Genomic DNA, 23,110 nt, shown 5'->3' with positions numbered 1-23,110 from the left:
AAAAACATTTGGGGAGAAGACAACTAAATCACTTTTATTTAAATATGAATCATGAAGGTTCTATCTCTAGAAAGCTCTGTCATGCTTCACAAACATAACTCCACTCTTATTTGGTGATGCTTCATCCATCACTTAATCCATACATCGTTACTGCAACTCTCCAACAGGTGCCTCATTGAGCCACAGAAAATGAATGAAGTCGTACAACTTTGCACTCACACTGACCTGCTTGGAAAAGAAGTAAAACAAAAATATTAAGCACAAATGTGGAATTAAGCAAATGTCAGGTTTAGTTGTATGAAGGCAAAAAAAGTGACCAACCTTGTATGGTGTTGGATTCAACCTCCTCATGTGATCGGGCCGCATTTGAGCCAGCTGTTGCATGCAATGGTCCCTGATTGCCTTTAGAGGTGGCAACTTTTCTCTTGCTTTATCTTCAAGCAGCAAAAATCAAGTTTCAGTGTATAGTTAGTGATGTGAAAGTGTGCATTATACCAAAATTAATATATAATTATAAATGATGAAAAGGTTCCATAATAAAAACTGCATTTCCTAAGGTCGCCAAATTCAGATGTAATGTGTTTGAAATCGATCAGCTGATGTTAACCACTAGATGAATCAAAGAATATACTATATTGGTGGAAGAAAGGGGTTTACACTATCCAGAGAGCAACTTGGGTTGAATCAGGTTAGTCTAAGTTTATAATGAATGACTTAACAAAATTAATCCTACACTTTACCGAGGATCATTTATTTAGTAGCAATAATTACCAAGTGTGTCATCCAAACACAAGGACATCTAAAATGCAATTTGCTCTCATTCATAATGGTGTCAACTTTGTTTTGGGGTATTATGTTGGTATGGACCATTAAGTCATATGATATCATGTCCCTCCCCCAACTTTTTTTTTCTTCCCTGGTAAGCCTATTTTAAATGAGATAAATAGCTCGATGACAGTCGGACTTGAACCCAGGTCTATGGTATCATCACTCATAGATTTTAGCAACTAAGCTAGCTGGCACCTTCATTATTACGTACCATTGATGCAACAAGTTTTAAAACATTCAAGTCAAATACTGAATTCACACAAAAAAGATTGTAACCTGAATTTCCAGGCCAATAACAGATCAGGAGCTCCTCAACACGTTGGGGTACCACATATGCTCTCTTAGATTCATTGAAAGGGTGACGACACAGAATCCTTTCTGCCACCTGCACTTGAAAAATTGAATACAAAATTACAAACTATAACACTCATTGTCTTCTCTTGTACTGCATGAAGCAATTCATGTAGTATGCTCAATCCTAAACATACATTAATACAAGACAATAAACATTTTATAGTATGGGATCAGAATTTTAGAACAACATCCTTCCAACAAACTGTCTCAGCTCCTATTTGCGAGAATAATCAGTCAACAGAAAAGACCTGTAATTTTGTTTTTCAATGTATTGTAGTTCTATATTTTCCAATTTTTCGTTTCCTCCCAGTCCCAGTACTAGAATCAGAATACAATATAAAAGTCTGAAAATATTGTACCCTATCTGATGTTCTCCCTTCCTTTCCTTGTGATCTAAAATTAATTTATTGGTCCATCAACATTTACTTTTTACCGCCTTTGAGCAAACTAATGATCATAGCTTAACCTTGAAGCTTTATCCCTTTCTTGCAGTTGCTCTTCAAAACAGCCATGCAGTGAAAATTCATTCCATATAGAGATAGGATTGTATTAGCAGTTTAGTGTGAGAAAGGATATGAAGGGAAGAGATGAATCGGAAAAGAGGACGCAGGTCTTGCCACCAACATTGCAAGTTTCACATCTTAATAATAGCACATGTGGTAAAGTACAAGCATCACAAACCATATTATTTCTGTACAGCTATGTAATGTACAAGGACAACATTTTTAGGATTCTTGTCACATTGGACACTTATCAACACATGGATATACCCCTGACACACATACTAGCACATAATGTAGTGCTACCTTGCATATTAACAATTTTATATGAAAGAGGATTGGTGTATTCCAACCTCCCTAGACTTTAAAACATGGTTGTGTTTTACAACTTGATGAAAGTCCCAATAATTTTATCGTGGTATCATTAAAACACTGTACCGGTGTAGGCCATCAAAGCATGTGTCAGTGTCCATGTTACATAGCTGTGCAGCCAACTCAATTTGGACAACTCAGTATTTGATGAAATCTTTTCACTAATAAAACATCAGAATTATCTACAAGCCACATTTAAATCCAAGAAAAAAGGATTTGTCTGGTGACATTGGACAGTCACTGTTTTTTAGGGCATATGGAGAATTGTTCTTTGAGTAAGCAGTCAGAAGCAAAATTATCAAATGAACAAACAGATTTCACAACAAGGAAATGTATGAAAGTAGCTATTGATCATGGGGCACAGAAAACTTGTGCAATAATTAAAAAGGAGCATTGGAAATCCTCAAAACTTAATTTCTGTTCTGATACCCATACTTGACATATTGGATGAGGAAACTTAATCAAACTTTTCAACTATAGCTTATACAGTCAAGTAGAAATAACATGGATGAGAATGTAAAACATCTAGTTACCAAGGAATTGAAAAACCTAAAGATAAAGAAAGGCAGTAAAATGAAAATAGATGAAATACCTTCGGAGGTGATTCATTTTCCCCCGTCATTATGTCTACCAGGGGGTAACCTTCTCTCCCATACAATCTATAACACTGTTTTTTACATGGTATCGAGACCTAGAGCAAGAAAATAATGAATCTCTGGAGAAGAAATAGGGAATGCTACTGAGATTGTTTGACAGTAAGACCAAACCTTTGAAACATCTTCAGAGAGTTTGATGCGAGGCTGATTATTTATCTCAACCAATTTGAAAACACAACCTAAAGCTGCTTGAGCATAGCATGTAACCAGATAGGTGCCAATGCCAAATGCATCGACCTCATGGCCCTGCGTAAATAAAAGGTCATCCAGTTTAGATGCATAAATCCCAAAAAATGAAGAGTTGTGATAAAAAGGATTTGTGCACAGAACCATAGATTTTCCTTGAGGTACACAAGAAAAATCTACGGTACTGTGCACATTCCACACCAGTTGAGTATATTTGATTTTCTTTTTTGAGTCACTTTATCATTATTCAAAACTGAAAGGTGTCTTTTTATTTGTTTTTTCCTCCTTTCTGTATTAAAGAATCACAGACATTGAAGCACAGCTAAGCTCAGTAGATAGTGCTCCGGATAAATGATACATGCTTCAGATCTTCAAACACCCACATACTTTATCTTAATTGGTATGTCACTTTCCTGGTAAAAGCTGTCGAAGTAAAGAACCGGAAGTCATGTGTCGATAAGCGATACAATTTCGGAATTTCATACCATCATACAAATGTGTCAAATTTCCCTTTTCGGTGTCTACAATCAACCAATCTTCCAACTTCAGATACATGTCAGTGATAAGAAGATGATTTGGTGATTGCTATGTCAAGGAATTTCCACTTGAAGACATATTCAGGATATCAATTCCAAGGAGATGACAAAAGGGTTGTGTGTGTGTGTGTGTGTGGTGGGTGGGTGGGGGGGGGGGGGGGGTTTGGGGTTCACAATGAAGAGTTTAACTTGTCTCCTTAGGACTGATATTTTTATCTGGGAGTAGAAGTATACATTTCTTAGATTTCGTGATATATATTTTAATTTTTTTTTGTTGTACTTGTCCTATCAGCCAGATCCTTCATTTATTTTCTGTCCGTGATAATTTGTCCACTTAAATCCATCTTCACTTGAGAAGAGGCAAAGTAGGTCATCAATGTACAATTTATCATCGTACGCTACGGTATTAAGACTACTAGAGTAGGCAAGGAAAACCATAGTGACAAAGTATGGGTTCAGGAATAGTTCAGTAAGGGAACAATTCGGAAAAAGCCAGAAAAAGTTAGGAAATCTATATATATAAAAATTAAAGAGAATATAAAAATGTATTTTGCATATATTAAATATAATATTCAATAAAATATAAAATTTTATGAGTATGTATTTTTCATAATAAACATTATATTAAAAAATCATCTTAAAACCTAATATATATATATTTTTTTTCTAAACTTCAGGAATAACGGTCACCGATAAAAAAGAAGGAACAAGTTGGGATTAAATTACCAATTGAAAGAGTAGTGGATTAATCTTGTCTCTAGAAAAAAAACAGACATTTTTGTGACTATGAGGAGAACTACCAATTCATGGAGCCAGTCGTTTCTGGCCAATGGAAGTGTGATGATGTTATGGGTGGCCTGGGGGTACTATATGAAGGTAGATTTTGGCGAAGATATACTCCAGTTCTGGAAGCAATGCTCTTCTGATGCAGTATCCAAAATTTGCAACTTTTTGGAACCTTTTAGATCCTTACTTGGGAGTTCTGAATAAATCTTCTGATGCGATGGATATAACTATTGCAACATATAGCGCATCACATATTTAAGAATCATTGATAGCAATTCAGTATGGTTACCTGCTTGTTCAAAGCATCCAAAGTTTCCTCATTGAGGTCATTACTAGCAGTAATGTTCATCTTGCAAAAACCAGGCACTCCAAATTCCTTCTCAATAGCACAAAAGAACTTTCGGGCTTCAGCTGACAAATATGCTAGGTCACCAGAGTCCAATCTAATACCAACTGCTTTGTACCTGCACCATTTGATATCTTAACTCACCATTGGAAAAAGATAAAAGCAATATGTGAAAACTGTTCTGGTTTGTGAAGCCTGATGGTACTAGTCAATAGATGTACTGTTAATCAATCCACGTGTTTTGTTGCTTGAGCTCACTGGGAGGTCTTAGAGGGGCCAATGGTCCCCTTGCCCAAAAGGTGGGGGTTTGGGGGGCGGAACTCCTGAACCAAATTTTCTTTAGGGTATTTCTGTAATTTCACCGATTTTTATGTAAACCCTAATTTGTTAGAGGTATTTATACAAGTTTTCTATGAGAAAATATTTACTTCTTTTTGACCTTTGAGCATAGTGGAATCGGTGCAGCTCTGTGGATTTCCTTGCTTTAGGGTTTTTCCACGTAAATCTTGTGTTGTGATTGATTTTTCTTGTTCATTGCTTTATTGTTTGTTCTCTTCAATTATTTCGTATCCCAGGTTGAAGGTTGGAGTTTTTCCAACAAAAACTTGTAAGGATCGAGTGAGAGAGTTTTTAGGTAGTTTACACGAGAAAAAAAAATCGAGGCAAGAAAATATAATAGAAGCATATGAACTTAACAAAATGATGTTTTCCGGGAAAAGGACAGCCATCACCATCAATGCCTTATCCCAAATATTGGGTTTTTAAAATGAATAGTAATAAGCAATGGCAGCACATAGACAAAGTGAGTTGCAAATGAACAATCATTAATTTTACAACGCCATAAAAAACATTTTTTTTGCTGTGTAATGCATCAACATGGATATGCATGTTGACACATCCCAATACACATCTGGACAGGTCTTTGTTTTTTTTATAAAAAAAATAATTTCCACTATAGGACTGGACTGGTAAGGTTGATCCTCCATGCACTACTTAACAAAACTTCTGTTCTTTGACAGTCTTCCTTCTTATTAATCTACTGTGTCTATTAAGTTATTGGGTTCCATGGCTTGTGTTGAATTGAAACATTTTCTTTTACTTCTCATATGGCTTTGCGTGTAATGATGTATCTGCGTTTCAGGTTTTACAAAGGCTCTCTGCTAGAAACACTAGTATTATGTGTCGGATACCAACATGTCTTTTTATCGTTACATTGGCCAAACATAAAATGGTAAGCTTTGATCATAATTTGAATGGATTGAAGTATCGGTGATAATAAATAACTGAAATATCTAACAAGTCCTTTACAAAGTTCCGAAGGAATTTTGTTATTGGCAATTCTAAACATCATCTCTTTCTACCCATCCACTGGAAAGATCCTAAAAATGTGTACAACAATAAAGGGAAAATGTTCTGCCCAAACTAAATTTATTATGCAAAATGCAACAAGAACAAGGAACAACTAAAAAGCAAGAATAATAAAACAAAATGACAAAAGTTGGCAGTAAACCTAAGCTCACATGAAGAAAGCTAAGACATATGAAGAAAATATTCCTATCAAGAATCAAAACATACCCCAAATCTCTAAGAGCTAAAGCAACCGCACAAAAATTAGGAACTCCACTCCTCATAACCTGGTAAAAAGAATGTCAACATTCAGCTATTAAAATAAAGTTGTTATTGACATAATAAAATACGAGCCACAAAACAGTAGTCTTATTTTATCAGTACAGACATGATACACAATTATGACAACCAGCAGTTTTGTCACTGTTTTCTGATTATACTTCAAATATGCTCGAAAAATGAGCCATAGACATGTTTTTTCTAAAGGACATTATGTAGTCCAATACAAGTCAAACTTGATTTGACCTGTTATGAAATTGCCAGGCTTCACAGTATCATACAATCAAAAACCCTAAGTCCAGAAACATGCAATCCACGACGACCACAATGGGTTTTCTTTCTTCCAAAACCTTCTTATCTCTAAAAGATTAAACTGTGCATCCCTCACCAATAGATTCTCCCCCGTACACCCCTACCCTCCATTAAAAATCTCCGCCAAAAGTGCTCATCAAGTTTCCTAAGCACTGGTAAAATCCAACTACCATGTTACTTGGAAATGGTGAAGGCAGAGTTAAAAACCATCTGCAATTTCACAAAAAGACTGGAAAGGTTCCCCTAAATTTAGCCATGTAGAAAATGTTTCTAATAGACAGTGTTTTGAGATCTTGAAAGCCTTCTTCTAAATCTTTGCTAAACTCAACTAACAAAATATAACTACTGCAACGACCTAAGCTTATTAAGATTAAACCTCGCTAAAACAAGTATTAAATTAGAGACAAACTCTACTAAAACTCTAGATCTAATAAAATAAGGTGTTCTTAGTAAAAAATGTTCAGTCATTAGGGTATTTGATTCCATCTCCAGTTGCTAGAATGGCAATGTCACTGGGTATCTGCTTCAGAATTTTTATGACTGAAGATGGATGAAAACGCAAAATACATGAAATCTTAAATCTAGTAAATCTATACTCTGTAGTCCATAATGTAATGAATAGATCTTATACAAACAAGATGTTTGTTGATGGATTTTTTTCCCCACAATGGGTGAGAAGAGAACTAGTCGCTGCCATACCGTGTCCCCTGGTTGTTGATCTTGCTAGAAGGGGGAGAAGACTTTTGTGCTAACAGTCAGAAGGGAATGTAGTCAAGAAAGATGGGGTGAGAAGGGGAATGGCTGTGTTTGTTTTCCTGTTGGGGAGAAGGGGGGTGGCTCAGCAATTTTATAAGAAAATATTGGTCGTTGGTCATTTTCTATAACACATCTGAAAAAAAAACATTAATTGTAAAAAGAACCATGTCATGAAACTGTTAAGTTTCATTTTACTGGACTTGATGCATCAAATGTTAAACACAAACAAACATGCATTTAACTTTTATTTCAAAAAATAACCACTTTTCAGCAGGACAACAATTAAGAGTAGAATAAGGAAGAGACAGACATAAAGACAACCAAAACATATGATTTCAGCATTAATTATAAGGTAGATACTAGATAGTACATGTACTTACATCGTATGTGTCCACAAGGGCAAGAAAATTATTCGGGAATGCCAAAGCATATGAACTGAAAGCTGCCAACTCGCTTTGATTAGTCTCACCAAAAATGCCTTGCAATGAATTTGTCCACTGGAAAGCATGTACAAGTTAATCCAATTTGAAAGAACTTAAATGGAGGGTATGGAAAAAAGAAGAGACGGACTAAATTATAATCTTGGCATATTACTTTCAAGAAGGGGCAAATATCTTTATTCATAAAAGCTGTGATGCATAAAAAAAAATTGTAATGCTAAATTATTTTCAATGAATTTATTGTGCTTCACAACTTCCAAGGCCAAACAATGATCTTCAAAACCAAAAATTCTATAAACACTAGAGCAAAAATTATCAAGTATTAATCTTGTGAATGCTAACAGTGCATAGAAAGGGATTGAAGCATGCAGGCCTCCAAATGTGAGAGCCTGAATAGTAAGAAGGTGAACATGGGTAGGTATAAATGCCTGCAATCATATATGCATCCATGCATGAAGAAATGATTGCATGTCTAAGTCCATCTGGATGAATGTAACAAAGAGGAACGCAAAGGTCTTTCTAATAGTCAACAACCACCTGAAGTTTGCTCAGCCATGTCTGCACCAGACTAACAAAATCTTCACAAGTAGCCGAGCCATCACAACTTTGAAGTGATTTGTCAACAATTTCATCGGGGCTCTGAAGATAGATTAGAACAAAAATAACCAAGCTCACATATTAGTAATAATCAAAGAAACCATAATGTTGAGTACCTTGGCATAACAGTGAACCATTAATCAATTACAAATCATAGCACAATTACAGGAAGATTTAAGCAGTAGGTAATTTCAGTTTGCATCAAAAGATTACAGAACAGTAAAGAACACTGCCTATTTTACATACTGAGATCCCTTAGGAAGTGAATAATGCCCTATCCAAGCTATGTTCTTAAAGGAGATGGAAAGAATGTGTGCTACTGTTGAAAGAAAAAATTGATCTGAAGTCATCTCTAAGGGTTGTTTTAAAAAGGCTACAATATGCTACACCGGAGTTTGGTATTTAAAAAAGGGTTAAGCTGATTGCCAATTATTTGTGACGAGGGAGGAGGTTTTATAGTGCTCAGTGTCGTGGAGACATCATTGTTCTACACGGAGATGGAGTTCACATTTATGGACTACAATAAAAAAATGATCTGAGAAAAGCAAGGATTTTGACATGCTTAGTTGCTTCCTAGGACAGACAGAAAGAGGATGCATGCATTAAGCATTAAGGAAGAACTTTTGTTATGTCAACGGAATTGTGCAGTTGGTTTGTTGAAAAATAATACATATTGGTTAAAAACCTAGTGTGTATTATTGCAAACTATGTTCTATCTAGGAGAGCTGAAGTGATCCTATGCATTTGTGAGATGTGGAGAAAGTTAAACAAGTGGAAACCAGACACGAACTTGCCTACATACATGTAATAAGTTTTTTATGCATGAGCTACATGCACTCATCTGAAAACCTTGCATGTTACATGTTTTGTACTATGATGCTGAATTGGTTGTTGACGTGGTTCACCTGCTGACCAATGATAAACTATAAGATATTGTACATTTCTAGGTGGTTAGGTGGTCACATGGAAGAGAAAGAAGTAAGAGTTATTGCCAGGTCTGGTGGGAAAGCTGACTATTGAGAATAACGTACAGAACATGTAAATTGGTTTCGATGAATACTCATGCGGGAGGTATTGGATTGGTGATTCCCCTTCATTGAGAATATTGAATTACTACCAAGCTTCAACAATTTACATCTAATGTTGTATTCTATGAACAAATTAAAAATATGGAAAGTTTGGATTGTGTTTTGGAGACTCATGCAAGAGGTATTGGATTGGTGCTTCCCATCTATATAATAAAACACAAAGGTGGATGCCACTCCCTTTATCCCTTTACATAAAGAGGGGTAGAGATTCAATTCCACTACAAATCTCAACAATAACTGTTAACTTTATTGTCTTTCCTCTTCTCTTCCCTTCCAAAAATACCCTTCTAACTTTATTGCCTTTCTTGTTATACCCTTTTTCAATAATAACCCTCCAACTTTATTGTTTTCCTCTTCTCCCCTTTTTTCAATAATACCCCTCCAAGTTTATTGTTTTTTCTCTTTTACCCCTTAACTCCAAAGAGGATGTCCATGCCGTAGGCATGGGTAAACTCTAGTTCATCTTGAGTATTAAATTAATACCAAGCTTCAACAAGCCACATCAAACATTGAAGTCCATGACCACACTAAAATATTTAAGTTTGGATCTAATTTACCATAATTAGTAGGCCAGTGACTAATGGTTTCTTTCCCATAAATAGAGTAGGTGAACAAATAATTTTTCATCAGCAAACATAACTAAAAATCTAGTTCACTCTTAAAATTTCCTTCTTTTAAACATTTTTCTCCCACTACAGAACAAGCAAATAGAAAATTTATTTTGGAGATATTATGTATCAATGATGCCAACAAGTTTGTTGTGTCTGAATGACTCTCAAAATTTTCTTTTAATATTTTTTCCCACTACAAAAAAAGAAATAGAAAAATTTATATGGGATATCTTATGTGATAATGACGTGAATACGTTTATCGTGTCTGACTCCAACACATTAGGCAAGCTAAAATGTAGATTTCTCTCTGCAAATCTAATATAACAGTTTGGTTAAGTCACAAGGCTTTGGTAAAACAAAAATAAGAAAACATATATTTGTAAATTTTATATGTAAAGTAGATTTAAAAGAAAGTAGAATGTTTCCGAAACCATAAACATAAGTAGATTTATAAGAGGGAATATTATCAAACAATTACAATTTTGCTCCACAACTGGATATTGTATGGAGGATGAATACATACACCAACCAGCACTCTTTTAAATTTTTTTATTTATTTTATATATACAAATCATTTAACTATAGACATTCTTGTAAGTGTTAGGATGTATTGGGGTCTGTCAACACATACTCCAATGTTGATATGTGTGGCATGACAGAAAGCCCCAATACTATAGTTTTGCTCTTACATTCTATGGCAGAATGTTGTCATCCTATCTCAAACTACAGTTTTCATGTTCATTAACTTGAAACTGTACAAAATTTGAAGTAAATTATAGCATCATTTAAGAATTAGTAAGATTTTAGGAAAACAATGATTAATAGGCTTCTAACAAGAACAATCACAAAGTTTAAAAAAAAAAAGAAAAAAGAAAAAAGAAAAAAGAAAAATGAAAAAAGAAAAAAAAGTAGAGATACTGACCACAAAAAGACTACAAACACAGTTATGTTAGCATTTATGTGCATCTACTTAGAAAATATACTTCCACAGTGTTTGCACAACAATTTTCATCTCAACTACATACCATGAATGAGCTAACAAAGGCATGAGAATGTGTTCCACGCTGTGGTATCCCAAATAACTTCCCAGCTGCAACGTTACTGTCAACACAGGACACAAACCCAGATGTTAGACATATTAGAAGTTGAGTTTGATAAATAAAGAAAGCTGTTGGAGGAAAATCAGCAGTTGGAGTTTGATAAGCAAAGGATGTTTAAATGGTTCTTAAAAAGACTAAACAAATGAGCACAAGCTGAGCCTTGATAAGCTCCTTAGGAAGGGTAGGTCAAGTGTTCGAAACCCCAGGAAACAATGAATTCCTTGGGGAAACCCTCCAGGGTCCAGTAGACCCTTGACTCAACAAGTTGCACGTAGGACTTTCCAAGGGGGCAGTGCGTGTGACCGTGGGATTGGTCTCACCCGAAGGGTGGGGATACCCATGATAAGCAATGAAAAAAAGAGTACAAGCAAGCTTAAGTAATTTAACACCTGAGTTTCCTTGCATGGAGCAATGTGAACACCAAACCACTAAATAAGAATTGAACGTTGAAATAAAACTAAAAACTAAAATACGAAGCGGAAGTAGAACATATACAAAATTTGTTGCCTAAAAGGGCATTTTCCATTGTTTACTCTGTAACTACTCCACTCAACCATCTAGGAAAATGATTGACGCACTATTGAGATTCACATAGATAGGTTTCTGTTATTAGTAATATCCAGTTGTGTATCGAAACTAGGCGCTCAATGGGAAATCAACTTCCTAAGCATGTTTTGCATTCATCAGAACTAGCTAACATTTTATAGGTACTTGCCGCCAGACTATGCGCATAACATCATCAACCCAAAACAATCATCATCATTATCGAAGCATTGTCCCAAAAATTTGGGGTTGACTGATTCAACTTCTGAAGAAAGTTGATTCAATAAACAAACTACAATGCTACTATGCCACATTGTTAATTGTTTGGGGTTATGGCACTTTGACAGACATCTAACATGTAAGGTTAGTATTATTTTTAATTTAAATGGTTTTCTATTAAGAAAATGACTTCTAAAAGATGGTTGTAATCCATCCTCTATACTAATTCATTAAGTTGTTGATCAAAAGTTCAGAACCATGGTTGGAGATTATATTTATATTTTTATGAAGTTATGGTGTATATAAGTGTTTTTAATTTTTCTTTCCTTAATTCATTTTTGAAAATAAAGCTTATGAATCAGATATTATATTATGGTACTTGTGGACAGGTATGTTGGGTTTCACACAAAGGCACTGCTGTCTTACATAGTTTTGAACTCTAACACACTTGTCCGTGTCCTTGTTATATAATGGGATTCTTATATTACTTGAAAGTGACAAGCAGTTCTTGGGACCCTAATCAAGGAGATTTGTAATGCATCTTCAGTTTTGAACATCTCATTAGCTCACAATTGGACTTCCCACTATGATTTAGTAGACTCATTGGTAGAGGAAAAGGTCTCCATATACCATCTTATCATGGCATAGAGTTGCCTTATTATCATTTTAGGGCTTTGGCCTTTTTGGCATTCCTTTTTGTTTTTCTTTCTTGCATTTCCCTTTTCATCTTATTAGCTAGTTTTTACCAAAAATAAAAGCACATATTTGACAATACAGCACTCAAGACACTAAAAAAATGTCAAACTAGGCCTCTTCCAAATCAATAATTGCCTAGTTGTTACAAAAAATAATCGATCAATTGATTGAAGTTCTTTGTTAATTAAGAAACATAAAATACATGTGAGGGTAATAGAAGATATTTTTAGGGCTATGACATTACCACACCATTGTACCATGACTATACCCCAAATTTATAACATAATAACTTCTTCATCCTATTATAAAATCACACCATAAGTGGAATTATTATTTTCAAGGTTATATAACGCCATTTATTAAGGTTTGGTAATTTTGAAGAAGCCTCCCAATTATAGTGACAATTAGAGATAGACCCCTAGTTTTCAAACTGCCCCCATTGACTCCAGTCTTTCATGTGAGAATAACATAAACTGATCGAAATGCCCAAACGTTCAAACTTTGCCAGAAAAAAAAAAAAAACCTTGACTTTTTCCCGAAATCCCATTGTTTTCAACTTCTAAGGTAAAATATTTGACCCTCATCTTAAACCTAAAGATTCTCTGTCCTTCAAACATCAAACCTAAAGAACAATATAGGTTTTGTGGGAGGTTGAAGATGATAGGTTTTTTTTTGCTAAGAAGTTGAATATGATGGGGTGAAGACAGCTTGGAGAGGTTCAATATGTTAAAATAATTGCCTTAGAGATTGAAGACAATGGTTTGTTTGTTTGTTTTTTTTTTTGGTTGGGGGGGATCAAGAGTTTTATCAGTGGATGTTTTGGCCATTTAATGTTAGCCTCACATGCAAGACCAAAGGTCGAAGAGGTATGCCATCAGTTTGAAAACATATGGAGGTACTCTAATTTTCACAAAATCTGGAGGATTACCTCAACATTATTCTTTAAGATTCTGGTTCTGGAGGGTCTTTGCTCTAGTGGTGTGTTTTCAGTTTCCCCCCCTAAAAAACAATTTTTTTGAAGAGTTTTTTCTAGAATGGTGCATAGATGACGTATATTGGAGTAGTAATATGGGCTATCCCTATTTTTTAGGGCTGCAAATTGGGCAAGCCAAACCTGAACCCACTAGTTTGAACCCGAACTTGGGTCAGGTTTGGGCACAGTTAACTCATGTTTGGTCTCGGATTTGGGGAAAAAAAAAAGATATAATCAAATCGAGCTGGGTTTTGGCATAGCCATCGATTTGCCCAAACCTGAGCTTGCTATGGGTATAACTTAAAAGCATTTTATTATTTTATTATGCTTTTGTTTATCAATGAATCAAGCTTAATGTGTGATTATTTTAATTAAATAATCAATTTCTTTGTTGTTATTGCTTTTATTTCTGTTATTCTCTATTGCCATATAATATTATATGGGAGATTAGTTGGGGAAAGGCGTTTAAAGAGTTTAAGGGCCTCTTTTTTGAAGATTTTGTTGTTCGTTGGGATCTTGTTTGTAATTTGGGAGATTAGTTGTCGCTTTTGTGATTTTTCTTTTTTTGATAAGCTTTGTTCTCTTGGGACTTCTCGTTCCCTTTTCTAATGAAAATTTTAACTTATCAAAAAATAAAATTTAAATGTTTATCTTGTTAGAAGTTGAGATTAACAGTGAACATAAGTGGTTACTTTAGTTAATCATCATCTTCTTCTTTAACTTTGCTTATAATTTCATATATGTAAACTTTGAATCACTCTTTTAAGAAAATTGATGCAGGACGGTGAGGGGAGAAAAGAAAATACGAGGTATTAGAGAATTTGGTTTAGGATTTTGGTATGATAGGGTTATTTAATTATGATCTTGTGCAAGTATGACCACAATTCCAATGAAAATGGTTAAAGGTTTGTAGGGTAAGGAAAATATTAAAGGTTAAAGATTTCGTAAATAGATAAATTAAATAAGGGTCAAAGAAAATGGAGAAAGGATTAAAGTTAGAGGTTTGTAGGTTTCAAAAATCAAGAATCAAGAATCAAGAAAAACAAAAGAATAGAAAAGAAAAATAAAGATTAAAAGAAAAAAAGAGAACGGGATAGAAAGATAGAACCTTGAAATCGCACCAAGGATTTCTTGGAATCATACTAAGAATGGTGGAGAACTCATTTCACTCCATTAAAGAAACTCATTCTTTATTTATCAAAATCTTCATTCATTGTTTATTAATTAAAAAAATTCTAATAAATCAAGAATTCTAGTCAAACTAAAATACCAAATAAATAAACTTAATTTTCGTAACTTTCTCTCCCCTAATTTTCAAATCCTAATAAACTTAAATAAAAGAAAAAGTAAAATTACTAAACTGCCCCTAAATATTATACTAAGACCATGGGTCAATAAAATATGAAAATAAACCCAAAAAACATAAAATTAAAGTCCTAAAACAAAAATCTAAATAAAAACTAAAGTCTAGTATTAATGAGCCCTTGTCATTACTAAATTAACTAGTATTAATGAGAAATAAACTAACCTGGCCAACTCGACTTGGTTTGGGCTCGGGTTGTGAGCAGTTCATGCCTGAGGTTGGGTTGGGTGCGGGTGTAGGTTGGTGTTTGTCATGATTCTGGTTGGGTTTTTGGGTTGATCCCCAACCCGCCCTAGTTGCAACCCTATTATTTTTAGGTCTATTGGCATGGTATCTATTCTTGAGACATTAGAAAAAGAATTCCATGATGAATTGGTGGTCAATTGATGAATATGAGATTTGAATCTATGTATGTGGTATGACCACCAACACAACTTACCTATTTACAAAGATAGCATATTCTTTTAATCTGTCACATGTACGTTATGTTATAATTCACAAATAACTATGTTAAAATTTGAGGTCACTTAGCCAGCCCCAAATCTTTGGGATAATACTTTGAGGTATGATGAAAGTACATGTGATGGGGTTGGTTGAACGAATCTCTATCCTCCATTCCACTTTGTCTAGAGCCACTTGTTTTGTTATTGAAAATGTGTTCATACCATCTTTCACTATCTCCATTCACATTCTTTTGGGTCTTCCTCTCGCTCTTTTAGTTAGGCCAATAATTGGCTTTCGTTGAATGTGCACAAATGATCTCAATTGACTTTCACTTATTGGAGCTACTCCTAAATTTTCTTGAATGCAATCATTTTTAATTTTATCCTTCCTAGTTTTTCCATTCATCCATCTCAACATCTCCATCTTTGCTATGCTTGATTTATTAATACGATGCTTCTTGACTACCATACATTCAACTTCATAAAGCATAATTATTCTTATTGTTGTTTATAAAATTTTCCTTTCAATTTGATAGGTATACATCTATCACATAACATTCCAAAAGCGCACATCCACTTTAACCATTCAGCTCCAATTCTATGAGCAATATCTCCCTCAATCTCTCCATCTTTATGTATAATAGACCTGAGATAACCGAGTATTTGCTCTGAGGTATTTCTAGATCATCAATTTTTACTAGAAATTCATTCTCTTGGGTGTCAATACTAAATTTACACTTCACAAACTCAGTCTTGGTTCTATTTAGTTTAAAGTCTTTGGACTCCAACACCCCTCTCAATAATTCAAGTTTTTTGTTGACTTCCTCTTTAGTCTCATCAACTAATACTACATCATCCACAAATAACATAAACCAAGACATGCGTTCTTGGATATGGGCAGTTATTTCATCCATAAGTTGATCCCTTATGTAAAAAAATTGTAATTGGGAACTCATTCATCTCCTTTCCATTTTCTCTAACTAGTCACAACCTTCTTATAAATGCCTTTAATTATGTCAATGTATCAACTGGGAAATCCTGATACCCATCAAATTAGTTCTCAAGGTACTTCGTGTTTGTTTTCTTTGAGTCAATAGAAACTCTATGGAGATCTTTCCTCTTTTTCTTTATACTTCATTATCATTTTTCTAAGTAGAAAGATTGCCTCCATGGTAGAGGGTGGTGGATTTTTACACTGACTGCCAACTTGAAGCAAACCCTCCTCCTTTATCTAGATTTGGGACTGACAATAAAGTGTAAAGAAAAACACTCCACTGGTGGAGTTATGTGTACTAAATTATTAAAATTTCTAAATTTATTTTATATAATTGTTTAAACTACTCTAAAAATAATGTGGTCTACTTAAGTAAGTTTAATTTATTACGATTGAAAATGGGATTTTGATCATTACTATAATAGTAGAAGATGTTTTACTAAAATAGTGAAGTGCTGCTTATCTTCTTGTTCTTCTTCACACACCTAGAATAAGCCATCTTTCTTTGTTCAAAGAAACAGTTCAGTGCTATCTCAGTATGGTACTCGGTACACCACGCTGAGAATTTGACTACATTAGAGTTCAAATGTAGAAAGAGAAATCTAGACACACCACTTTTGGTGCATCAACTAGCTCGCTAGCCATCCCTAAGGGTCTGGGAAGAAAAGAAACAGCTCTCTAACAAGATCTTTAAGTATGGTAGATCAACATTAGCTAGCCGCCAAGGATAGTGTTTATTTTGTGACAAGGAGAGCTATGTTGTGGAGATTCAGTCAGACGCATAGCCAATCTATCAACCAAAATTGCAATTGCAAGGACCTAAACAATAATTAGTAAAATTATGAAAAATGACCTTGTTGCGTCAAAGCCACCAATGTAACAGTATTTTGATGCACTTATTCCACCATCAGGACCCTACATACAAAGAGGGAGGTAACTTCAGTGACAAGTAAATTAAGCAGTTGAAATCAAAGAAAAAAATTAACAACCTGTGCCCTTCGAAGCCCAAACTCAAGTAGAACTTTGGACTGTCCTGCAACAAATCGATGTCTTGCTGCATTTGTTGCAACTAAAGAAGCATAATTAATAAGATTCAAAAATGGAGTTTCCAGCAGTTGAACCACCTGAAACAAGATATAACAACATTCAGATGTTTTGTAGCTAAACCACCTCCGCCCCCCCCCCCCCCCCAACAAAAACTTGTAGAGAAAGAGTCGCTTAGAATGTACTCACAGCTATTGGTCCTTCAACTCTCAGTAAGGGTATCTTAGGAAAAACAACCGTCCCTTCAGAAATAGCATACACTTCAACATCGGAACAGTCAATACTCCGAAGATAATCAAAAAATCCATCCTATAGTAAAATAACACATGTAGATAGTTAACCACGCATTATGGAAAGTTGGATTAAACAGAAAGATAGAATGTCCCATATTATGAAGTTTGCAACTAGCATTTATAAAACCTAGAGAGCAGCTTTAAACATGAAAAACTTTTGGGTTTGGGGGGGGGGGGGGGCAATACTCTTGATCTTATTGACATGAGAATGGAATGAAATAACATGTTCCACAATAGTGAAATAGCATATACATTGACATATCATAGAAAGGTGAAAATCTTACTGGAGATACAATTTACATGCATGCATGAATGTATATCAGGTACTGGAATGAGTAGTGGGCATGGGTTCAAGAGTCAGACTGCTTGACACATATTCTGGGTATTTGAACATGACTACACAGATAATAAAATACCACTTTTCTATTATAGTAATAAAAAAAAAATTTCCTGAGATTCTAAAGCACTTTTATGAATTTCAAATTGTATTTAAACAATTAAATGTGCTGAGCCGTATCCGAAGTTGATCTCATACCCATGTCTTGTTGTTTCTGACATTATTATTATAGTGGTTTACACGGGTCTGGCTGGGCAGAATAGTCTTAAAGATACTTCCTATTAATAAGCTTTGATTTTCTGTCCTCTAATTTCATCACGAATCTACAGTCTCCTGCTTGAAGAAATAAACGAGATTGAAAATGCAACCAAGGTTCTCAACAAAATTACCTCACACGTAGAAGGCAAGGATGCACGGAGAAAGGAGATCTCATCCTCTGTAAGTTTGAAATTAGCGATGAACCGGATGCATTCTTCTAGACCAGCAAAGACAGTGTATTCACCACCAAAGGGATTCTTGCGGAAATATAAATCAAACCTGAAACATATCCATTAGGAAATACAAAACTAATTAGATAAATATGTAAAGACAAGTGAACCATTCATGAGGTAGCTTCACTATACAGAAATGACAGTGAACAGATCATGAACTACGGAAAGAAAATCTAAATGGTAAATTGCTGTCCATTGAGTACTATATCAAAAGGAAAGATAAACTTGGTGACATCTTAGAAAACTTCAGATCTCTCCACTTAAGGTAGATAGCTGCTGGCTGGGACCCCTCACCCTCCTCACCAACACCAACACCAACATCAACATTTGCGCATCATCCCAAATAGTAGGCAACATGAATCCTAGAATGCAATCAAAAGCTTGCAAATCTATAGATACTTGCCTAATTTAGCTGATGTGGGTGGTTGAGGACTGTGAAATGTCTTGTGGTCGTCCAACAATTGTATGCCTTGTGAAGGAATGGAAAAACTTTAAGAAGAATCGACTAACTGGCCCCAAATAGTTGGAATGTGCACAGATGCTGATAATGATGGTGATGGTCTTCACCAACAGAATTTAAAATTTTGGGATTACTGGTAAACAATGCACTAGTTGTGTTGCATGGGTGGAAATATGTAAAAGACAAGAAACGATATATCGTTCATTCTATTTATAGTTTTCTAGGGCATAAAATGGGTCGTATTTTATCCGAAATCTGAATTTAGTGGGTTTGGGTCCTTGGGGTAGACCTAGATAAAAATGGGTCGGATATGGTTTGATGTCTCATGATCCGGGTCAGAAACGGATCCATTCATATATCCAACTAGATACGAATTGTATATTGCTTTGAAAATTATATTTTTAGGTTTTCAAGATCTCCTTTTCTTGTATTTTAATATAACATAAATTCTTATAAACTTAGATGATTATAATTGTAAAATAGAAGAGTATAGTAATTAACAAACAATTATAGAAGAAAAAATGTTGAACTATTGGGAATTATCCGACCTGAATCAAGCAATTTGGTTGGGTTGGATCCAGATTAAGGGTATTCAAAATGGTTCGGATATGGTTTATCTAGTAGGATCCGAGTCGGGTTCGGATATGTATTTGGATCCATATAAAGAAATCCGGATATGGATATGGATATACTCAGATCCGAGCCGAATCTGACCCAATTTAAGCCATGTGGTTTTCTAGGTAGATATCCTTGTATTTTAGTGCAATGCATTGAATGAATTGTTCACTACCATTCCTTAAAAAAAATAACCAAACAATTCCACAATCATGATCAAAGCCATTCAAATATATGGGGTCCATTGAATGGATCCTCCTCCTGCATTCAATTCTACACAGAACCATCTTTTCCATTAACTTTAGAGTCTTCACATTTGTTCTCAACACCTCTTTACACATCCATTGTTGTGTTCCTCTATTCAATTCTACATGAAACTGTGTTTTCCATTAATTTTAGTGTCTTCGCATCTGTTCCCAATACCTCACTGCACAATCATTTTGCGCTTCCTCTCGTTCTTTCGGAAACTTCAGCCTGCATATTCCTTCTCACTTGTGGTGTTATCGGTCATTGTTGCACATGATCAAAGCATCTCAATTAGTTTTATCGATAGTAAGGTTACTCCTCCAATTTCATGAATGTGTTGTTAGCTTTTTTAGTCTTTTCACTCATCCATCTCTACATTATCAGCAGAGATGGATGAGTGTAAGACTAAGAAAGATAAAATTAGAATTCGAGAATATGTGAGTAGCTCCAATAAGTGATAAATTAAGAGAAAGTCAATTCAGACAGCTTGGGCACATTCAACAAAGAGTGAATACAACCCAGTTAGAAGGAATATGCAAGTTGAAAGTTTTAAAAGAACGCGAATTGAGGTAGTGAAAGGATATGAACACACTTTCAATAATAAAAGATGTGGTTCTGGATAAATTGAATGGAGGAACATGATTTCCTTAGAACGCCTCAAATATTTGGATAAGGCTTTTGATGTTGATGATTTATCGGGCATTTCTTATTCTTCAAAATTTATTATTGAAGAAATAAATTAGCTATGACAGCCTATCAGGAGAGAGAGAGAGAGAGAGAGAGAGAGAGAGAGAGAGAGAGAGAGAGAGAGAGAGAGAGAGAGAGTTAACTATGTCAATCTATTCCTTCCATGCATTTCCACATCTTGGAATACAATTTGGTCATAAAGTCATATATGTCTTCATATTTTCTAAAGTTGTTAAAACCTTTGATGCTTTAATCTACAAAAGAGTCACAACTATTGTCTCCAAGCATTTATCCAAGTCCTAATTTTTTTTTTTTTTTTTGTAGTTTTCACAATAAATTTCGATCATAACGTCATTGTTCCTTAATCACTTCATCTTTCATTAGAACTCTCTCTTGTTCACCCTTAATGCATCTAACATGATTTGGATCTTTAGTTTTTCTCTCTTATTTGTGCAAGTTTGAAAACATCTTTCTCAACCTCTAAGGTCCCCAACATATTGTTTAGGCCCCCTTTTTAGCTTCCCCAGCCACTTTATTTGTTTCTTTTTTCAGTATTTTTTATCTTTTTATAATTTCCCTGTTTTTAGTCATTTGTCAAGTCTTGTAATAAATCCTCATTTTTCTAATGACCTTTTGAAGCTTATTATTCACCACCATGTTTTCTTATGTGTCATTTTTCTGCTTAGAATTCCCAAGAAGTTCTCTTGCTACCATAGTCACCGATCTTTTCAAAAAGTCATGATTAAATAGCGATTTTAAAGACCGGTGATTAAATCACGACTTTTTGAAAAAGTCACGATTTAAACAAAACAAAACAAAAAAACATGATTTCTTCATCACTTTTTAAAGGGTTTTTTCTTAGACCATTTATTCTTATAGTTTAAAGTAGGATTTGTTTATATAAATGATAACACCACTTAGTAGAAAAAAACACATTATCCTAACACAATTTCGATTTTTTCCATTGCCGACTTATTCCCAAACCCCGACTTGGTGACTATGCTTGCTACTATTTTTATACATGTTGCTACTTCATCCCAACACTATATTATTGATCTCTAAGCTTGACATTTCTTCCTTTATCGATTTATATAATAGAAGACACAATTTTCTCCTTTTTTTTATTTATTTCACCAACTTATTATTTGGTATATTTTATTTTCACCTCTTCTATTCCATCTATAATGCAAATATGTTAAGCAGTAGCATATGTTGTCTGACTAAACTCTCTCATGGAATAACCTTATGATCTTTGCAATATTTATCGCTTCTTTCCCCTAACACCAAAAAAAAAAAAGTTTATTTGGCTCTTGTTCCATTCTTAAAAGAAGTATCTACGGGTTCATCTCTCTCTTAAATGCCCATGCATAGAGTACTTAGCCGCAGGGAACTTCACAACCTCCACTTAAGGGTGTTAGTCCAATTTGTAAGTTAGAATCTTCTAAAATGTTAAATGATGAAAAATTCATTCTATAAACAAAAAAGCAATATAGTTTTTCTTTACATTGACAACGTGCTAATTTAGTAAGAGTTTACAAATGCAGTAACAAATAAGTATGTTTAGTAGAACATAGCTTCACACTTTATCCAAGACACCAATTATTTCCTAAGCTCCCATTACATCAGCAATATTTCAAAAAAGATTGTGCTTCATTATTCTCTAAATAGTTCATCATCTCTGCCTTAATTCTTCGTTCCTCGATCCAAAAAAAGAAAAAAAATATTACAATCTAAATCTGTATATAAGTAACAAACCATCCAGAACACGTTCATGACTGTCCAATACAAATTCAGATGAACAGAACAACCTAAACCAATTCATTTTCCCCTAATCACTCTATCTAAAAACATATCTAGTATCGATCCAGTTTTCATCAAAACAAACAATCACAATTTCAAAGAACTGTTCCATCACAATTGAACATGAAACACAAACAACAAAACAAATGGATGAAAAACTTAAATCATATTTATGAAATTCTACTCACACAGATCGTTCGACATGCTTTCCAGCTTTCCAGTAAGCATAAGCCATGGTGAACTGGTAAAGATCCGTGAGGAGAGGTGTAACCATCGGATTCGTCGGTCCATCAAGCTTGACACGCTCGAGTTCTTCCTTCAATCCGTTCTCCTTCAAATCCATTGCTATATGTTCTCTCTTTGCAAAATTCTAGGGTTTCGATCTTCCTTGTTTCTCTGTTTGATTTTCGAAGAAGAGAAAATATGAGAGAGGTCACAAGGGAGCCTTTGGAGTTTACGGTTAGAGGTCGTTAACAACTGTTAAGGTGCTTAAAATATCTCATCTTAATTTATAGAGGAAGAGGGATTAGAATCAGATTCACTCATTTGAAACTTGAAAGAAAGATTAGTAGAATTCAAAGAACAAACGGGACATATTTTTCTTTGAGAAACCCGTTCCTTACTATGATAGCGAGAAAAAAAAAAGCGTTCCTAAGCCTCATCCACCGTAAAAAAAAACCTCGATATGTGTACAACAAGCACTCGAGATTCGTAAGGCCTTTTTCCTCACTAATATAGTAAGGCTAGTCAGACTCTTTTTTCTTTTGGGTTTGATTCTTTGGCACCGTCTCACACTCACTTCTTAGCATTCA

At 34.6% G+C, this 23,110-nt stretch overlaps 1 protein-coding gene across 2 annotated transcripts; it reads right to left on the bottom strand.

Annotated features, from left to right (window-relative positions):
• Positions 1-15: 15 nt before the first annotated feature.
• LOC147407125 (nicotinate phosphoribosyltransferase 2-like) lies at positions 16-22,896 on the bottom strand. Of its 2 annotated transcripts, none has more exons than XM_086435524.1 (15): positions 22,487-22,896; positions 18,389-18,536; positions 17,559-17,678; positions 17,315-17,449; positions 17,179-17,240; positions 11,020-11,095; positions 8,236-8,337; positions 7,639-7,755; positions 6,140-6,198; positions 4,508-4,682; positions 2,822-2,956; positions 2,647-2,721; positions 1,105-1,213; positions 322-434; positions 16-225 (listed from the first exon to the last, which is right to left on the bottom strand). In XM_086435524.1, exons 1-15 carry the CDS (start codon positions 22,639-22,641, stop codon positions 148-150), a joined length of 1,659 nt encoding a protein of 552 aa, XP_086291650.1. In that variant the 5' UTR covers positions 22,642-22,896; the 3' UTR covers positions 16-147. The 2 variants fall into 2 exon arrangements, with proteins under 2 accessions (XP_086291650.1, XP_086291649.1); XM_086435523.1 differs by having other exon boundaries at positions 2,647-2,745; positions 22,487-22,894.
• Positions 22,897-23,110: the final 214 nt, after the last annotated feature.

This window comes from Akebia trifoliata, chromosome 3, assembly GCF_017979445.1.
Source record: "Akebia trifoliata isolate Shusen 1 chromosome 3, ASM1797944v1, whole genome shotgun sequence".
Classification (NCBI taxonomy): Eukaryota; Viridiplantae; Streptophyta; class Magnoliopsida; order Ranunculales; family Lardizabalaceae; genus Akebia; species Akebia trifoliata.
This window is presented reverse-complemented; position numbering and strand designations above follow the sequence as displayed.

Bases quoted from the DNA above. Each gene is read 5' to 3' on its own strand.
- LOC147407125 (XM_086435523.1), bottom strand. From the start codon at position 22,641: ATGGATTTGAAGGAGAACGGATTGAAGGAAGAACTCGAGCGTGTCAAG. The intron at 7,756-8,235 runs GTGGTTGTTGAC...CATGCTTTCCAG, and splicing joins CATGGCTGAGCAAACTTCAG to TGGACAAATTCATTGCAAGG. The intron at 2,746-2,821 runs GTTTGGTCTTAC...TTCTTGCTCTAG, and splicing joins TCTCTGAAGATGTTTCAAAG to GTCTCGATACCATGTAAAAA.